At 36.5% G+C, this 20,242-nt stretch overlaps 1 protein-coding gene across 1 annotated transcript; it reads right to left on the bottom strand.

Annotated features, from left to right (window-relative positions):
• Positions 1–1,704: 1,704 nt before the first annotated feature.
• On the bottom strand, positions 1,705–19,300 carry LOC113658659 (NACHT, LRR and PYD domains-containing protein 3-like). Its single transcript, XM_047822162.1, has 13 exons — positions 19,124–19,300; positions 14,964–15,047; positions 14,554–14,658; positions 14,195–14,299; positions 13,893–13,982; positions 13,635–13,724; positions 13,282–13,339; positions 12,262–12,292; positions 8,133–9,930; positions 5,289–5,465; positions 4,993–5,166; positions 4,722–4,892; positions 1,705–3,947 (listed from the first exon to the last, which is right to left on the bottom strand). The coding sequence occupies exons 2-13, from the start codon at positions 14,993–14,995 to the stop codon at positions 3,941–3,943; spliced, it is 2,838 nt and encodes a 945-aa protein (XP_047678118.1). The 5' UTR covers positions 14,996–15,047; positions 19,124–19,300; the 3' UTR covers positions 1,705–3,940.
• Positions 19,301–20,242: the final 942 nt, after the last annotated feature.

Raw genomic sequence — 20,242 nt, 5'->3', positions numbered from 1 at the left:
GATAAAGGATGTAGAAGTTTGAGCTCCTCATCTTGTTGTCTCCTAAACGTGCACTCCCCCTTCCTGTTACACACACGAACACACACACGAACACACACACGAACACACACACGAACACACACACGAACACACACACACACACCTAGGGGGTTTTTACACCAGGGGCCTGAGCATGTTAACGCCATGTTAACCCTGAGGAAAACTGAGTCAGTGATGTGACATAAAGTGAGTCAGTGACGTGACATACGACTCATACTCAGAATTCATTCTCTGTGTTTAACCCATCCAAAGTGCACACACACACAGCAGTGAACACACACACTGTGAACACACACCCGGAGCAGTGGGCAGCCATTTATGCTCAGTCGTGGCCGGCCCGAGACTCGAACCCACAACCTTAGTGTTAAGAGAGACTCTTTAACCATTAGGCCATGACTTCCCCAAATAAAACATAATAAAAAAACAACATTGGTGATGTGAAGTTCTGTGTATTTCTGCAGATACATGATGTTCTGCACCTCACCTTCATTACTGCTCTGATGCTCTTTGTTCTTTGGGGACAAACAGAAACAGGGGCCTATTGCACAAAACTAGGATAAGGAATTAAGCCGGGATATCTTGGTGATCCTGCCTCAATTTATCCGTCTGGTTGCACTAAAACTGGATTAGGGGGCAGTAGGATGTTATGGTATAAATTGCCATGGAGATTTATTCTGTGGAGCTAGCCTGCTCCAGACCAGGCTAAATTCTAGGATCTATTTAATCTCATCCCTAATGTCAGACAGCAGTCACCACAAACAAAAAATAATAGTTATAACACTGCCAACTACACATTGTCATCACATATATCTAGACCCACTGTCATTATGACCTCACTCCCTTTTTGCAGGTTTTTCGCCTACATGACCTACCCAACAAAAAGTGGTGACACTGTTTGACACTGTATGGAAAAAAGAGATTCTCTAGTTTCAGAAACTAGTTTCAGATTGATTCTCGGCCTTACTGGCACAAAGTTACAGAGGCTAGAATGGAAGGTTTTCATTTCCGCCTGAGTTGTTTACCTGATAAACTGATTAATCTTATTTTTCTGGAACATGTTAGGGTCCAAATAACAACTGAGGGTCATAGCCACATGTCTTGGCTTTCACCAAAAAAATTTCAAGTTAAAAGACCCAAAAATGGCTTCAATAAAAATATTTTTCTACGGACATGGTCGTCAGGTGCAGCGTTTTTGTGTACTTGTTTACTGTATAACTTTGAATTAAAAGTTGACCCGTAACAGGTTTGTGATCATTAATTTCAATCAATGTTAATTTTTAGATGATGCTATCATTAGATAATTTACAGTTTTCCATAGACTATAAGGCTACATATAAAATGATAGAATATTAGGGCCACAGAGGGGGAAAAAAAGAAAATTCACAGACTTCGAGAATGATGTCATAATATTGTAACCCATTGTTTTAGAGGAAGACAGTGGGGCATTTCGTGGAATTGTTCTTCAGTATAGTTTCACAAACAAGTACATACTTAATCTTTTGGCACATCAGCATCACATTTTCATAAGGACTGTAAAAAGAATATGCATCTTTTCCACAGAAAGAACCAGCCTCATAAATTTATGACTTTTTCCTTCTTCCTCAGTGTGGCCCTAAAACTCTGTCGTATAAAATACACATTCTATATAAATATAAAAACACAAAGTGAAACATTATGTTCCTTTATTGAATAAGGTTAAAACAAAGCAGGTAAACCATCAGCTCCTTTCGAAACTGAAGTCACACAGTGACTCTACATGTCTACACTCTACAGATGGAAAGCACAGAATCAAAGCATATTATACAACAAAAGGATAAATACACATTCAAAGGTCTGTATATAACACACCCCGCATGTCTGCACACTGAAATAAATGCAGGACAAATCTATACACATCAACTGAACAGACACATGAATGAATGCAGTAGCCTCCCTGCAAGCTTGTATTACACACAGTACACAGCACAAACATCATAAGAGGCCAAATCAATGAAAAAAAAAATTTTTGAACACAAAAAAACCCCCCAAAAAATCCCTCTGCCGGCGCAGGACATATTTAACCAACACTGAAAGCGCACATACTAACTAAAATAATTCAACACATACAGTATTGGTCCCTCAGCAGCCGACCACTGTTGTTATCAGGGAAGATTGCCGGATTGTCCCAACTCAGCTCTGTCTCAACTCTGGCCCTGGTCCTGGCATGGCATGGTTGTAGGCCTGCTGTGCTTCTTGGGGGTCTGTGAAAGGTGTCAGGAGAAAAGGCTGGCAGCCATACACCACGTCTCCCAGCAACACACCGGAGATTTCACGTGGCAACAGAAAATCCCATCAGTACTACCTCATAAACACAGTGATATTCTTGACACAGCCATGATGTAAAAAGCAGAAAGTTTTGGCCCGGTCATGATTAATCTACATCACACACACACACACACACACACACACACACACACACACACACACACACACACACACACACACACACACACACACTTTGTTTTTTGGTATACATAGGAAAACAGCATTTCCTATGTATACCATCTACAAACAAAAACTCCTACAATAACACACACCGACTGACTGTGTGTGAGCCATTTTATACTCTTGAATGATGACCTATATGATGTCACACATGCTGTCATATGAAGTGTATAAAAGTCCCAGGTTGTATATTGCACAGGTTTGGTTCAGGAAAATGTAAACTGGTGATTGTTTGCAATCTTGTAATGTAAAGCGGTTGATGAAGGAAACCACACAAGCCTGCAAATAGGGTCACAGTCATAAGCAAATAACGGGTCACAATCATAATGACTCTCTCTCTCTCTTTATGTCAGACTGTGTTTCTGATGTTAGGCCCTCACGAACACTACAGTACGTAATTATGACTTTTTTTTTTCACACATCCAGAGTAACTTCATTCCACAACAATGACTGAGTTAAACACAGTTTAACAGAAAGAATTATCAGAAAGAAATAGCTTGAAATATCACCACAAGTGATAAGGGATGACTTTGGAAAGAATGAGATATAAATGTTAATGAGAATGAATTCAACATAAAGAACTGATATCATCGCTGCACAGATCTCCTGCAACTGGCTTTAAACTTTCTGCAAATCATTTTACTGTGTCGGCGCTCTTATAAAGGGCCCATTGTGTATAAATAAGCAGTGTTATAGTAGCACAGGAACTTTGAGTAACATACAGTTAAAGTGATAACATCAAAGTTGGTTATTTGTACAGACATGAATTTACAGAACACATAGTACATCACATGACACACTGAGTAACACGTAGTTATACAACACAGGAGAATACATCTGTACATAATAGTCAATATCTCACATTGGCAATTAATGTATGCAGCTTTTTATTTGAAATCTTTATATGTTAGTCTACTGTTACAGGCTGCTGCTATAAGACTTTTATGTCATGTAGTGTCTTAAGACGTAGATACATTTATATTACACGAGTACAAGTGAAGAAAATCTAGAGGTGTGAAATAAGGAGTAAGATGAGATTCATCTGCACAGGTGCTAGATAAGTGCAGTATATAGCATATAATAAAGTGTAGCAACATTGTTTTATAATGGTCCAGTACTGATTTCTGTGATCAGAAAATCACCATGTTACAAAACAGACTTATTTAGATGAAAATGATTTTCACTTTTTTACTTCTTTTTTACACAGAACCAGTAAAATCAGGTCACAAACACCACTTAAACACCAAAGTTCGCTTGATAAGCTACAAAGGTGGAAAACTTAACCATATTACTCGTATATTACTCATCTGAGTCTAGAAACCTATTATGTCAGGAATGATGATGGATATTTAAGAAAGTGTGAGTATGTGTTAGCTGTTGTCTCCACAAGACTTAAACCAGGTCAGGTCACAAGATCTCAGAGCCTGTAAGATAAATAGAGAGAATTATTAGACAAAAATAACCTTGAACCGAAGCATGTTTAACCACATTGCATAGAACCTAAACCCCTATGTCATACCTTCTCCATGCCACACCAACCACCACCCATGAAGGCATGGCTGGTGTGTTGGATTGTTTTAAGACTTAATCAACTAGGAACACAGTGACACTAGCCTACCACTCGGTGATAACTCAAGCTGCTCGGATGGAGGACGGACCACCAGACCAGCCACTTTCTCCAGTAACCACCTTCAGTGTACCAGCAGAACAAGAATGACCAAATACAACACTGCTGGAGGCAAGTGATGGAAATAAACAGGGAGGGCTCAAATGTAATGATAGGTGTTACCCAGAGGCACAACCTGGAAGGTTACACAACATCATCCAGATCATCACCTGCTCATGATGCTCTTCAGTCAGGTCACGAGATCAGAGACCTACTGACAGATCAAGGTATAACCTCTATGTCTAAACTAATGGCGGATTTGCATCAGCTATTTAGACAACAAATTAAGACCTGTTGGTCTTAAGACCATTTTAAACTGAAACTGAAACAAATGCTGCACTGAGTGGTGGATCAGGAGAGAAGAAACTGGGAAATCAGTTGCTTGGGTGGAATAAGGGTGGAATAAAATTAATCAACTAGACGGTCATAACAATAATGTTGTTTCCACATCACACCACAGTGATGCTTATTATCATGAATCAGTTATATGTTGTTGGGAAATATTTTGTAGCTGTTAATGTCAGTAACTCACTCCAACTTCTCCAGTGTGTACTTTTCATTCTCCTTTATATCAGTGAGCAGTTTAACTCCCTGGTCTCCTAAATCATTACAGCTCAGATCAAGCTCTCTCAGGGGTGATTTTGAGCTCAGAGCTGCACCAAGAGCGACACAGCCGTCCATTGTAATGTTACAGTCATGTAACCTGTAGAAGAAAAAGCCCAAGTTAATAAAGTCATGTGTTTGTTGTAGTATTTAGGTCTAAAATACTGTGGATGTGTTTTAGACAAGTCAAGGTTTCTCACCTCAGTGTCTTTAGTTTACATTTCGGGCTCTGAAGAGCTTCTGAAAGCTTCTTTACTCCCGAATCCCTCAGTTTATTGTGGCTGAGACACAACTCTGTTAGACGCGATGACGTAGAGGAAAGTACTGAAGCAATAACTGCACAGCTTTCCTCAGTGAGACCACAGTCACCAAGTCTGAAACAGAAAAAAGGAATAAGTGAGTATCATCTTATCAGCTTTTTCACCTTTTTCCACTCCTATATTTAGATCATTTATTTCTTGATTTGATTTACAGAAGAAGAAAATAGTGCTCTTACCGTAGGATCTCTACTTTACACTGTGGATTCTTTAGCCCATCAGCAAGCAGTTTGACTCCTGAATCCAGCAGTGCATTACCACTCATGTCCAGCTCTCTCACCCAGGAAACTTCTGCCTTGCTGAGAGCTACAGCCAGACTTTTACAACTTTTCTCTGTAAGATTACAGTCACGCAGCCTGTAACAAAAAAAATGTGAGCATTAATTAGAGCAGTTATAAAAAATTGAATAAAGAAGGGATTTTAAAGCAATTTTCTATGCTAATTAAGTTAATTTGTGCTTAATGTTATCTGTAACAACATGCATCATTAAGAAACCCACATTCTATATACGTATATTGATCAGTACAACATTAAACCCACTGACAAATCTAGTGAACAATGTTTATTGTCATGTTACAGTGGCACATTGTCACGGTCGGAGTGCAGCACGCACCTCCCGAACACCGGCGAAGAGAAGCGTCTAATGAATAAAAGGTGAACTTGACCTAATTGCGAAGTTTCGATTTGTTTCAGCAATCTTTCTGAGCGTTTCTTGTGTATTTGCTAGTTCCGGTTTTTATTCTGTTTCTGTATTCTGGTTTCTCTGATTATTTGCTGCCTGCCCCGACCTTCTGCCTGTTTCTACCGTTTCTGATTTCTGTCTGCCCTCTGATATTGTGTTTGCTGGCCTTGACCCTGCCTGTCTGATTCTGAGTTTGGATTTAATAAAACTGCTGCACATGGATCCTCAGCCTTATGACTCCTCATTACACACATCACTGGGGGTGGAATATCCCAGTGAAGGCAGTGTAAGGATCAAAGAGACTCTAAGAAGAACAAACTGTGATGTTTAGACGACTGGGTCAGAGGTTCTTCAAAATAGCAGGTGTTGTGAGGTGTTCCTGATGTGGTTAGAACATGCACAAGCTACCTAAACACTGCTGTAGTGTCAGGGGAGGTGGAGGATAACATAAAAGGGGGTTTATTAAGGGAAAAATAATGAAGGGCAAGACACACTAGCAGACTTTAAACCAAAAACAACAAACCTAAAGACAAGGACTCAGTGAAAGGCAGACGTAAGACAACCGGTATAAATAGGGGTGACGATAATTGAAAGGAACAGGTGTGCAAAAGTGGGAACGATAGGGAAAGGGCAGGGCTAACGCACGTGATACAAAAAACAATCGAAAGCACATGACACAGACACAAAAACAACAATGTCCCCCTAGTGTCCAAACATAAAAAAGTTCAAGCCAATTCCTGACATGCAGACCAAGTACAACCGTCCATGGCAATGGTGTTCCCTTATCAGTGTTGTAATGTAACGGAGTACAAATACTTCGTTACTGTACTTAAGTAGAAATTTCACGTATCTGTCCTCCACTACATTTCCTAGATAAAATGTATACTTTTACTCCGCTATATTTCCACTAAGCATCTTCATTACTCGTGAGTACTACAAAATAAAATCAGAAGAAACATGTGCGACTGCAATAAGGGAGGTTTGGGGAATCACTGCTGCTAGATCGCATTACGCAACGGAGACGCACAGGTACGCGCAGCGTGCACGCGCAGTCAGAGCTGGAGGCGTTTATCTATAACGTTAATCTGCGGAAAGCCGCAAAGACGGCAACCAAAAGCAGTGAAATGTCACTATTCTTATTACCAGAGTTGTAGCACAAACAAAATATTAATGCAAACAATCCATACAATACTAAATAAAAATAACATTTATTGATTTGGTCTTTGTTTTGTGAATATTAGTTTATTAATGACGTCATTCATCGGACACAGTGTTTGTAGAGAATGCACACACACACACACAAACTGATCTGATTCAAGACTGACATCATTACATCATGCATAAAATTTTGGTCTCCACTTTTACCATTTAATAACACCAATAACTTTTGGCTTACTATGTAGTCATATAATATATAATATAAAACTCTTCTTGTTTTAAATTCTCACTGAGGGCTAAACCCCCTAAAGATGAAACCCTAGAACCTCCCGTGCTCTTATTCCTACCGAACATCACTGAAATTTTACTTTTTACTTTTACTTCAGATACTTAAGTACATTAAATATCAGAAAAATACTTTTGATACTTAAGTACAGTAAATATCAGATACTTTAAGACTTTTACTTTTTACTTTTACTTAATATTCTAAAAGGTAACTTTCAGTTCTACCAAAGTCTTTTTCTAGTACAATACTTGTATTTTTACTCAAGTCTTGCTTTCTAGTACTTTATACAACACTGTCCATGATGGCAGTGTCCTCTTTCAGAAGGGTAATGCTCAAACATTGCTTCAGAATGGGTTGAGGAACATGACAAAGTTTTCAAAGTGTTGACTTGGCCTACAAATTGCACAGATATAAATCCATTCAGCTGTGCTGGACAAGCTAGTCTGCTCCATGGAGGTCCCACTTCTTGATAAAGCTTAAAAAAAACTTAAAGGATCTGCTGCTAACATCTTAGTGTTAAGACAAGATATTACAGCACACCTTCAGGGAGTCCATACCTTGATGAGTCAGAACTGTTTTGGTGGCACAGTGGGCACTGACACTATACTAGGCAGGTGGTTTTAATGTTATGGCTGATTGGTGAATATGCAAACAATATCAGCTAAAACATATCAAACAGTGCTGCTCAGACAATATTTGCTAATAAAACATACATTTTATAAGGCAATGAGAATTGCCCAATCTACTATCACTTTAGAACAATTATAGAAAGTTAAACTAACCATGTGACCCCGTTGAAGGTCCTTGTGAGTTATATATAAATATAAGTAGTAGTCTGATCATTAATGATGTCTAACAAATTCATACAGGAATAAAAATCACAGGCAGAAAACTTACAGAGCTTTATTGCATGTAGTGACAAGAAAGCACATGTTCATCAGACACTCATCCGATGCTGCATACTTCTGTAGGTTGAACTCTTCTCGATCCTCTTCTGAGATCAGCAACAAGAAATTCAGAGCTGTCCACTGAACTGGAGAAAGTTGGACTCCACGGAGTCGATAATTTTCTCTTTTATTCAAAAAGACTTGAACTTCCTCTACCAGAGACTGGTCATTCAGTTCATTCAGACAATGGAAGAGATTGATGGTTTTGCATTCTTTTGGATTCTCTCTGATCTTCTCCTTGATGTACGTGGTTATTTCCTTGTTTGTGACAGCAGCATCTTTGCTCAGAGAGCTGCGTCCTGTCTCAGTCAGTAGGCACTGGAAGAAAATCGAATTGGACCCCAGTGAGAAACCCATGAGGAAGCGAAGGAAAAGGTCCAGGTATCCATTCTCACTCTGTAAGGCCTTGTCTACTGCTGTCTTTAGAAGGTCTATCAGTGTTGCTTCGCTGGAGAGGCCGAAGATTACAGGGGTTTGTTGTTTTGAGAGATTTCCATTGACATGTGAGAGAAATACATACATAGCTGCAAGATGCTCCTGAACACTCAGATGCACAAAGCTGTACACTTTCCCCAGGTGTGAATTGACTTTCTCAATAAAGATCTGAGTGCAAACCCCTGAGTACACCATGGCCTCTTGGACATCAATCCCACACTCAGTGATGTCGTCCACATAGAAGATCAGGTTTCCTTTCTCCAGCTGCTGGAACGCCAGCTTTCCCAGTTTAAATACAATCTTGGCAATCTGTCCAGGATTCATTTCACATTTTTTGTACTTTTGGGATCCGCGTTTGATTTGAAAGATTAGGAAATGTGTGAACATTTGAGTCAGGGTCTTTGGGATCTCTCCACTTTCTGCTTCACTGAACATTCCCTCAAGAACAGTCGCTGACATCCAGCAGAAGACTGGGATGTGGCACATAATATAAAGACTCCGAGTTGACTTTAGGTGTGAGATTATTTTATTAGCCAGGGTTTTATCTGTGATCCTTTTCAGGAAATACTCATCTTTCTGAGGGTTACTGAAGCCTCGTACCTCTGTTACTCTGTCAATATAAACAGCAGGAATCTGACTGGATGCTGCTGGTCGAGATGTTATCCAGAGAAGTGCAGATGGAAGCAGATTCCCGTTAATAAGGTTTGTTAACAGAGTTTCTATTCTAGCTGATTCTGTTGGATCAGTCAACATTTTACTGCTTATGAAATCAGGAGAAAAACGAGACTCGTCCAGTCCATCGAAGATGAACAAGATTTTGTAACGATGAAAGTCTATTTTATGTTCTTTGGTTTCTGGGAAATAAAAGTGGACAAGCTCCAACAAACTGAGATCTTCTTGTTTCTTAAAATTCAACTCCCTGAAGTTAAATGGAAAAATAAAGTCCAAATCCTGATTTGCTTTTCCTTCAGCCCAGTCCAGGACAAACTTCTGAACAGAAACTGTTTTCCCAATTCCAGCAATGCCTTCTGTTAGCACAGCTCTGATGGGTTTCTCATATCCAGGTAAGGCTCTAAATATGTCATCACAATTGATGGAATCCTCTGTTATTAGTCTCCTACTTGTATTTTCAACAAGTCTGACCTCATGTTCATTAATGATGTGTCCAAACCCAGAATCTGATGTGATGTAGAGTTCTGTGTAAATCTCATTTAGAAGTCTTGAGTTTCCATACACTGAGATTCCCTCGTTAATCATCTGAAATTTGCTCTGTAGTTTCAATTTCAATCTTTTTTTCCACACATGGTTCAGTTCTGAGAACACAGAGAAAAGATTACCATCTAGATGTTAAGTTATACAGTTATACACGATACACAGTTAGCTTACAAAATATGCTGAGGACTAAGAACAAATTCTATAAAACATGTTTTAAATCCTCTCATTTTTGGGGTTTATAAATCTTACAGAAATAAATATAATCATTCTATTAAAGTCAAGAATTATACTATATTTTAGTGAAAAATTTAAGAGGTGTTCAAATGATATTAAAACCACATGGAAAGTAATAAATCACTTGATGCAAAAAGAGAAGATTACTTCAAAGCTACCTTCAGATTTTGTGGATGGTGACAGTTCTTTTAATAATCCATTTGACATAGCTCAAAAAAATATTTATTTATTTATTTTTGTTAACATTGGTCAAACATTAGCAAATAATATCCCTGTTGGTAGTGGTAAACCTTTAGATTATTTATCAGGAAAGTCTCATATTATCTTTAATCCACCTGATATTGTAGAAATAAGTGAAATTATTGATGAGTTAAAGATATCTTCAGCTGGACATGATAATATTTCTGTATTTCTTGTCAAACAGGTGAAATGTTCAATATTGCATCCACATTAGATTCCAATTCTATTCTTTATAAACATCAGTACGGATTCCGCAAAAAACGCTCTACACATTTGGCTCTGCTGCACCTGATTGACAATGTTACTCTTGTACTTGAAAATCATGAATTTACTTGTAGTATTTTTATATTTTTATGTCAATCATTATATTTTATTGGAAAAGTTGTACAAATATGGTTTTCATGATCTTTCATATAAGTGGTTGAAAAATTACATATCGAATAGAAGACAGTTTGTTTGTGTTAATGGTTGCTTTTCTAATACAGCAAGAATACTCTGTGGGGTTCCTCAGGGGTCCATTCTTGGACCCTTACTATTTCTTATATATAAATGATTTATCAAATGTTTCAAATATTCTTACTCAAATAATGTTTGCAGATGATACAACCTTAATTTTCTTTCACTCAAATTTTAATTTATTGATTAAGAGTGTAAATGATAGTCTAATTGCTGATGCTAATTGGTTTAATTTAAATAAATTATCTCTTAAACTTAAAAAAATCTAACTTCATTATTTTTAGTGGAAAAAAATTATACCCTAAGGACAAAAATTGAGTCTATTGAGTTGCCTCAAGTGTCAACTGTAAAATTCGTGGGAGTTTTCGTTGATAAGAGTTTGAGTTGGAGGGAACAAGCTGATTACGTAAGTAGGAAAATACATAAATGGTATAATAAGGAGGGTTAGGCATCTTATTACCACAGAGTGACTTCTTACTCTTTATTATAGTCTAAACCAGGGGTCAGCAACCTTAAACACTCAAAGAGCCATTTGAACCCGTTTCCCACAGAAAAAAAAAAAAACACAGGGAGCCACAAAACCCTTTTGACATCTAAAATGAAGATACCTGCACATATCATTTTTATTGAAAGTAGAGAAAAAAATGTAGTGTGTTGTATTTATGAAATCAATGAACCGCTATCGAGTAAACGAAATTTTATTTCTGCAGGCAAACAAAAATAATTTGAACAGTTTGAACTAACCTTAACAAAAAAGATGCTGGGTTGAAGGTTACTTTCAAATAAAATGTTCAATGTCTAATTGAGTCATCTTCGTTTTCATGACCAGAGCTCTCAAGTTTTGAAGACAGGCAAGCTTGACATCTCCAAATTTCTCCGTATCTCTCATATTGTAGTATAGTTTGTGCGAGAACTTTTCCTAGTACTATTCATAAATTTTTTTCCCTTCAGAAACGCTTTGTTAGGATTGCAACCCGATCCAATGTATATACTTCATCGGTTTCTTTATTTAAAAAACTTAAGGTTCTTACTGTTTATGATATCAACATTTCTCAAATTTGCGTTTTTATTTATGAAATATTTTCAGGTGAAGGTAACATTTCAGAGCAATTTACTGTGTAAAGTAAATTCACAGGTTCACAGTTACTTAACTCGTCAATGTTCAGATTTTCATTTCCCTAAAATTCTTACTTGTAGACTCTATACGATTTAAGGGTATTAAATTATGGAATGATTTATCTCATTTAGCAGAAATATGTTGTTCTATAAAAAGTTATAAAAGATGTATAAAGAATCATTTTATTGCTGCTTTGTAATTGTGCTTTTGTTCACTTAGGTTTTATGTGTTTTATGTTAAGTTAAAAAAGCTTGATAAAAAAAATGTAATCTTCTTTACATGATAAAAAATTACAACTGACTCAATTAATAAAAACAAAAAACTACATTGGTGATGTGAAGTTCTGTGTATTTCTGCAGATGAATGATGTTCTGTACCTCACCTTCATTACTGCTCTGATGCTCTTTGTTCTTTGGGGACAAACAGAAACATAACAAATTAAACAATTCATGAATTTGTTAATAAATTACTGAGTTCATGACAGATTAATAAAGACTTATCAGGAAATATTTTGGTTGTTGTTTTGTCTGAATTCACTGAGACTGTTTTGGTACTTGAAATAATATAATTAAAATATATAGATAAAATATTGCATACACAAAAAAAAAACAGGTAAAATAATAAAACATGACAAAATCATTTAACAATGCTCAGGAATGCAATAAAACAATTTTGTAGTGATTTGAAGATGAGACAAAGCTTTAAAGAATTCAGAAACAGGAGCTGCAGACCAGGAACAGACTGTGGACAACATATTAGCTTAGAAGTTCGATAAAAACATAATATTAGAACATTTAGTCTCTCAAGAAGAATCACTGGACTTGTTGTTATGTTTTGTTTCTCCACTAAGAGCTTGCAGGATAAAACACGTGACAAGGCATGAAACAAAACAATAAACACATGACGTGAAAACAAATTATAACCAAAAAAACACATGCCAGTACTCCCTCTGGTGGTCTGGTAGGAAATTGTCCCAGTAACTCTTGACAGAAAGGACAGCTAATATGAAAGACACATCATTACAGTACACAAACGGACAAAGAAACTAGGACAGAGCCAAAGTGCTGAATAAATAAATGTGCTTAAATTTGTGATTTAAAAGTGGAGATTGAGATTCTGAAGGATTGATTTCCAAAGTTTTTAATTTGGCCAAAAATGATGTACCAGTTATTTAGAAGAAGGAGAAATATTGTAGGGTGAATAGACCTGTATCAGTGGACCTGAGAGTCTGTGTTGGGATGTAAGGATGGAGGAGCTTGGATAGATAAGGAGGAGTGAAGACATGGATAAGGTTCTTACGTGGTAATGAAGAAAAGTGCCCAAGTTACACCAAAGTTTAGATGTATTAGGACCAATAGAACCTAATCTCCCAAACTCACTCACTTACACATACAGTACATACCAGGTCCAGGGAATCAGCATTGAGCACCATCAAGGGATCTGATATGCCACGTTTATTTCTTTAATAAAGACAACATTATGCTAATGTTAAGTAAGCAATAAAACTCTTTGTTAATAGTTTAATACAGTGACAGTAGAGTAACAAACCTGATATTTATTATTTTGAGGAACAATCAATGATCACATTCATAAATAGTGAATATGCATGTTGTTATACATTCAAATAACTGAGTATATTTAGTTGTGGCCTACATACTGTGTGTGTGGGGTGCGTGTGTGTGTGTGTGTGTGTGTGTTAGTCCAAACGATTTTCCTATAGTCTATCTACAGAGTATTTTTGTAATATAAACGTACCTTTCTTTCTCTTTCTGAAACACTATTCCTGCTCCCATCGACTGCTCACTCTTCATAGACACAACACTGGGTTCAGGCGAATCTGTGGCCCTGTAGCAAAAATATTTTCAGTTATTTTTAAAAATATGCTCAAAATACACAAGAATTTTCTTGCATTTTTTTATATAAATACATAACGCTGTTCCAAAGGACTGTTTTTTCTATGTTTTTTTAAATTAGGGTGTTGGGATGTAAAACCATACATATTGCATTCATTACCTTTTTTTCTCTCCCCGAAACACTATTCCTGCTCCCTTCGATTGTTCACTCTTCATTGACACAGCGCTGGGTTCAGGTGAATCTGTGGTTCTGTAGTAGCAAACGTATTTTCGCTTATTTTAAAATAACTTTTAAAAATATCTTTAAGTAATTTTTCAAAATACACACATTTTCTTGCAGTTTGTTAATATAAATACATAAAGCTGTTCCAAAGGACTGTTTTTTCCTGTTTTCTTTTTCTGTTGTCTTTTTTTTTAAATTAGGGTATTGGGATATAAAACTGTCCATATTGCATTCCTTACCTTTTTTTCTCTCCCCAAAACACTATTCCTGCTCCCATCGATTGTTCACTCTTCATAGACACAGAACTGGGTTCAGGGGACTCGAAGCTCTTTTGATCAATAAGACTAAATACACAAAGCAGTCACAATTCACAATTTTTTGTAAAATAAAAACAACACCAATGTGTCCAATGTGAATAAATGAAAATAATATTTTTAAAAATGCTCATTACACACAAGTATTTTCTTCCAGTTCATTGATAACACATAAAGTTGTTCCTATGCAGCATGTTTTCTGTGGTTTGGAGTTTTTTATTTATTCTAACCAAGTAAACTACCTCAAAAATATCTAATTTTACATCTTACTTAATTTACTGTACCTTTCTTCCTCTGCTTGTTGAAACACTATTCCTGCTCCCTTTGACTGCCGACTTCTCATAGACACAGCGCTGGGTTCAGGTGAGGCAGACCTTCCATTCTGGTGTCTAATTTAATACACAATGTACACATTACTGATATTACACAGCAGGTCTGCTGCATTAAAGAAACTAAAGAAAATTATGCCACTGATGAGTGCTTTTATTATTGGTTCAATATGAGAATTCCCATTTGGCTGCAATGACTTGTACTTATAAAAGGATCAAGGTCTGAGTTCCTGTGTACAGTCTAGTGACAGTGAGGCAGCGCCATCTAGTAAATCTAGTAACAAATGCAGATGTCTTACATGAGATCTGCTGCTATTCTACCAATTCTACGTTCATTCTTCCATGTGATTATTTAAATGTCTCACCTCCCATCTATAACATCATCAGGGGAACTCATTTTCACAGGTGTGTGCTGTGTTTTGTTGTGTTCTTCAAGAATAAAGGCAGACCTGCAATCACACAGTTACAGTCAATAAATAATAAGGTACAAATCAAGAAGAATGAAGACCGAATTGAACAACTAATCACTGATGACCGTCATTCCTAGTGACCTTTTATTAAACACTGTTGTTCAATCCAATTAATTTTATTTCTATAGCACTTTTCTAAATGAATTTTGTCTCAAAGAAACTTGACAAAAAGTTAAAGATTAATATTAGACTCATATTTAAATGTGTTTGTATTTATCCGGAATGAACTCCCTGAGATGGTTTGAGGAAGAAACCTTAAGAGGAACCAAACAAACAAAAGTGAACACATTCTCATTTATCTGTTACTGAAGGGTGAGATTATAAATCATTATAAACACGAGAGTGTGAATTATAACAAACACCAGAAATTCTTACGTTCTTTCATGTCCTCACCATATAATCTGTAACCAAACTCATTTCTGAGGACTATTTCCTTTGTGCCTAAACCAGGACCTCATCTGGGTTCCTGATAGAATTCTCATTTTGTTGCATTGACCAAAGGCTTTTATATAAAACAATCTATATACAGTATAAAACAGTATAAACGATCTAAAACAGTATAAAACAGTATAAAACAATCTAAAACAGTATAAAACAGTGTAAAACAATATAAAACAGTATCAAACAATATAAAACAGTATAAAACAATTTAAAACAATATAAAACAGTCTAAAACAATCTAAAACAATCTAAAACAGTCTAAAACAAACCAAAACAATATAAAACAGTCTAAAACAATATAAAACAGTATAAAACAATCTAAAACAGTATAAAACCTGTCAACATGGACTAAACACTAGGTACATAGATGACGTCATTTAAATACTACAGGAAATGCAGTGATCGATATCGTTTATACTCGAAATAATAATTTTCCAGGTTCAAGCCTAATTGAATAATAACTTTTAGTGTTTTCTGATGGCTGACGGTAAAGTTTTTACTGTTGGTCTAAACAATAAGGAAGAGCATTACACAATGACTGCTTTCTGCTCTGATTAAGCAACTCGTATTCACTGTATTGTTATTATGAAATAACTTAGTAAGATATTAAAAGATCCTTTTACCATATCATAAGTAAAGTTTCACACAGATGCCAGATCTGTGTCTAGTGATCATTTAAAACAAGGCAGATAGATATAAGGATAGATTCCTTATTGTAATTGAACAGACTACACTAAAACTAATTGTCTTTCTTTAAAGTGTAACAAAAAAGAATAATAAAAAAAAATGAAGGATGAATAAATAAATAAAAATGAATACAAAGGTAGACTATCTGATGAAATGGGACTGTTAAAGAGGAGTGGAGAGATATCTGTATCTGTCATGGGAATCACCATAGACATCACACATATCACTTATCACACACAAAAATGAGGAAGTAAGACTGAGGGGAAAACCTGCTGATAGTCCTTTGAGCGTTGAGCGTGACAGTCACTTATTTTGGTCTTTTGTCACGCTCTCCTGCCACACATCGTATTTCTCACGCAGAAAAACTGCTGCAGCGCCCAAAAAGTATCAGTCCACACCGCTGTCTTTATGGAACCGGGCAGGAACCAAGCGCATCTCCCCTGGAGTTCTTAATTGAGCCTGCCAATAATCAGCCAATCAAAAACAAGAGGCTACACAATAGCCATTCAGAAAATAGCACTATTGTATCTGGGTAATATTTAACGCAACAACCAATGAAAGAAAGCAGACCCTGTAATTGTTCATCATCATACTTGTTCACCCACAGAGAAAAGCACTGGAGCTGCGAGCATCACTTTAAGTACAGAGTAAGTCATGATCTCCTGTTTAATGTTACAACTAATTCACAACTTGTTTGACACAAACAATGACATTGTGACTGCTGTTAGAGACGTTTCCCAGATCATCAGCAGGAGTTTGTCATGAGTGTCTGTAACTTAGCCAACAGTTTTACAGCCTGTTCACTGACAACACCTGCTCAGAACAAGTAGTCTAGACCCCTGGTTCTCAAACTGGGGGCCCTAAGATGGTGCCAGGGGGCCCCACTTCACTGACAACACATGCTCAGAACAAGCAGCCCTGGTTTTAGTGCTTCCACATTCTAATGCTGATGCCCAGAGGGTATTTTGATGGTCGGTTTGAACAAAACCTCAACAGGAAACAGCTCGTCTCTGGACAGGACATTGTCCTCAATCATGACCCTAAACATGTCTGGGCTTGTGCTGAACTGTTTTATATGGGAGCAACATTACAAATGATAAAGGGGTAAAAAAAAAGGCAACAAACACAATAAACACCAGTCACACACACACACACACACACACACACACACACACACACACACACACACACACACACACACACACACACACACACACACACACACACACACACACACACACACACACCACACACAACACACACACACACACACACACACACACACACACACACAAACACACACACACACACACACACACACACACACACACACACACACACACACACACACACACACACACAATTTATAAATTAAATTAATAAATGGAAATTAAATAAATACTTTGTATTCAGTTAAACTGTGTTCAGTGATCCTTACTACATTTACACTTACATTTACAGCATGTGACAGACGCCCTTATCCAGAGCGACGTACATAAGTGCTTAAATCTCTAACATTGAATACATTAATGCTGCTCACTAGGTTACATACTTAAGATACCATGAGTTTAAAACATTTGTTCAAAGTTACAATGAAAAAGTGTCAAAGGTTTTTTTTTTTAAATGCAAAAGATAAAGAAAGAAATGCTAGTTGAAGTGTTTCCTGTTTCCGCTTGAAAATAGCCAGTGACTCAGCTATCTGTGTGTGTTACTAAACACAACACCATCCGCATTGTTGTGTTTGTTGTCTTTATCTGACAGCATTCTTAAGCAAGGTGTGAGAGATAAAGGGCAGAACAGACTTTAAATGTAGTTACAAAAAGCTGGTGGATGTTTCATATTTCCAATAAAAACCGGTTATTAAGGTTTATTCTGCTTACAGGAAACTGGCGTTTGGTGGAAGCGTGTCATTATAATACTTTAAAATATAATACTTTAAGATAAAGAATTTATTTGTATTAAAATATAATACTTACAAATAAAGAATTTATTTTTTATTAGAATATATAAATTTTTTTATAAGATACAAGTCCTTTAAGCATGGCATTATAATTCTATAATAACGTAAACAAGACGAAACCTAACAACTGCGTCACATACGACTGAAGGATAGCTTTTTCCCACAGGCTATCAGATTAATTAGCAGTCATAACTAATACACCCTACAGCATACTTGCACAATATGGTGTGCCACACACTGCACTTTAACTTCGGACTATCCACACTGGACTATACATACACACTGCATTATCCACACTGGACTATACATACACACTGCATTATACACACTGCACTATACATACACACTGCATTATACACACTGGACTATACATACACACTGCATTATACACACGGGACTATACATACACACTGCATTATACACACTGGACTATACATACACACTGCATTTAATACAATGATCCACCTGTTATCACTAGATACCATCCGATGCACATCCATGTCACTTCTGTACCTATACAATTTGTTGCACCTTATAATATTTATATATAATATATTTACATATATTTACACATAAGTACATATTGCATATAATACGGAGTGCTACTGTAAGGAAGCCCAATAGTACACTGTGTGTACTGACTATATGTGTGAGCAAATTGCACATTTTCACGTCAACTCATTATCTATATCTGTTACTGTTCTGCAATTTCTGGAGTTTGCTCCTAAGAATTTCACTCACCAAGGCACATGTGCTGTGGTGATGTGACAATAAAAGTGACTTTTACATAAGGCGGCGATTCCGAGCCACAGAATAAACACAGAATAAAAACCAGCAAAACATCAACAACATGGAAAGAAGATGTCAGTTTGTTGTTGTTTGTTCGGTCCGACATACAGATAAAGTTAATAGAGAATAAAGTGCATGAGAAAATGTTACAGGATTTAAGAAATGTGAAATACTAAACCTTTTGTCCTGTTGTGATCTGTCGAAGGTTCAAAGATTTACTTTCACTTCTGTACATGGAAGGTGTCGTACCGGTTCTCAGGTGTCGTACCGCCTCTCAGGTGTCGTACCGCCTCTCAGGTGTGATACCGCAGCACGAGGGCGGTGTAGTGCATGTTTGTAGGTGGAGGTTTGGGAAGTGGAGTTCAGTGTAGATTACGGTGTAGAAACATTCATAATGTACAGCGATCTGTTTTTTTTAAGATCATTTATTCCTATTACATTTTTACATTTTATATATTCAGTATTATTGATGTTGGTTATTTTACTGTATAACATCTGAGGGCTTTATTCCTCTTATACCATAGCAACTGATTACATTTTTAATTGAATAAAGAATCATATTTATTATTATATTTAATGTCCTGGAAAAAATAATCAAGTGAAACATCTTTTTTTTAAATTTGTGTTTGATACAAAAGAGCTGACAAACAACAATTTAAAAAACAAAAAAAATAAAATAAAAACAAAAATAGGACAAAAAAATAGAAAAACTTCAAACTTGCTGTGACACTGGTATTAGCATCCTTTACTATAAAAATTACAGTATGAAAATATATAAATTATGTAACTGAATAAATTATATAAACATAAATTATGAACGATGACTTCAGTGTTTTAAAAAGTCACATTACTTCCTGTCAGTAAGTCAGAAGTGCTATTATTAGCAAACACAAGACCGCCAGTACACAATGTTATTAAGAAGTTTGCCAAGCATGAAACTGTCAAGAACTCTGGAAGTTGGTGCGAATGGTGGAAAAAACAAACATTATTTTCTTCAGAAAATAATTTAATTTATATCGCAGTATATATGGTTTAGATTGTAACTGTTAAAAGTACTGTTTGCTGCTGCAGTAATACTTTTATTTACATTCTTTAGTTTTAAATGTAGAAAAGAACACAGGGATCGGATCGGAAGAGAAAGGGAGGTATCGGTACATCCCTAGTATTTGCACAGGTTACGCATAAAATGACGGAGTGCCAATAATTGTGAGCAGGACTGTAGCTGTAACGAAGCGGAGTCGTATGGATCCATTTGCAGCGTATTTATTAATATTGACAGAACAGACAGACAGGGTCA

This window comes from Tachysurus fulvidraco, chromosome 13 (assembly GCF_022655615.1).
Source record: "Tachysurus fulvidraco isolate hzauxx_2018 chromosome 13, HZAU_PFXX_2.0, whole genome shotgun sequence".
NCBI lineage: Eukaryota > Metazoa > Chordata > Actinopteri > Siluriformes > Bagridae > Tachysurus > Tachysurus fulvidraco.
Note: the sequence above shows the minus strand (reverse complement) of the source record. Positions and strands in the feature narration are given on the sequence as shown.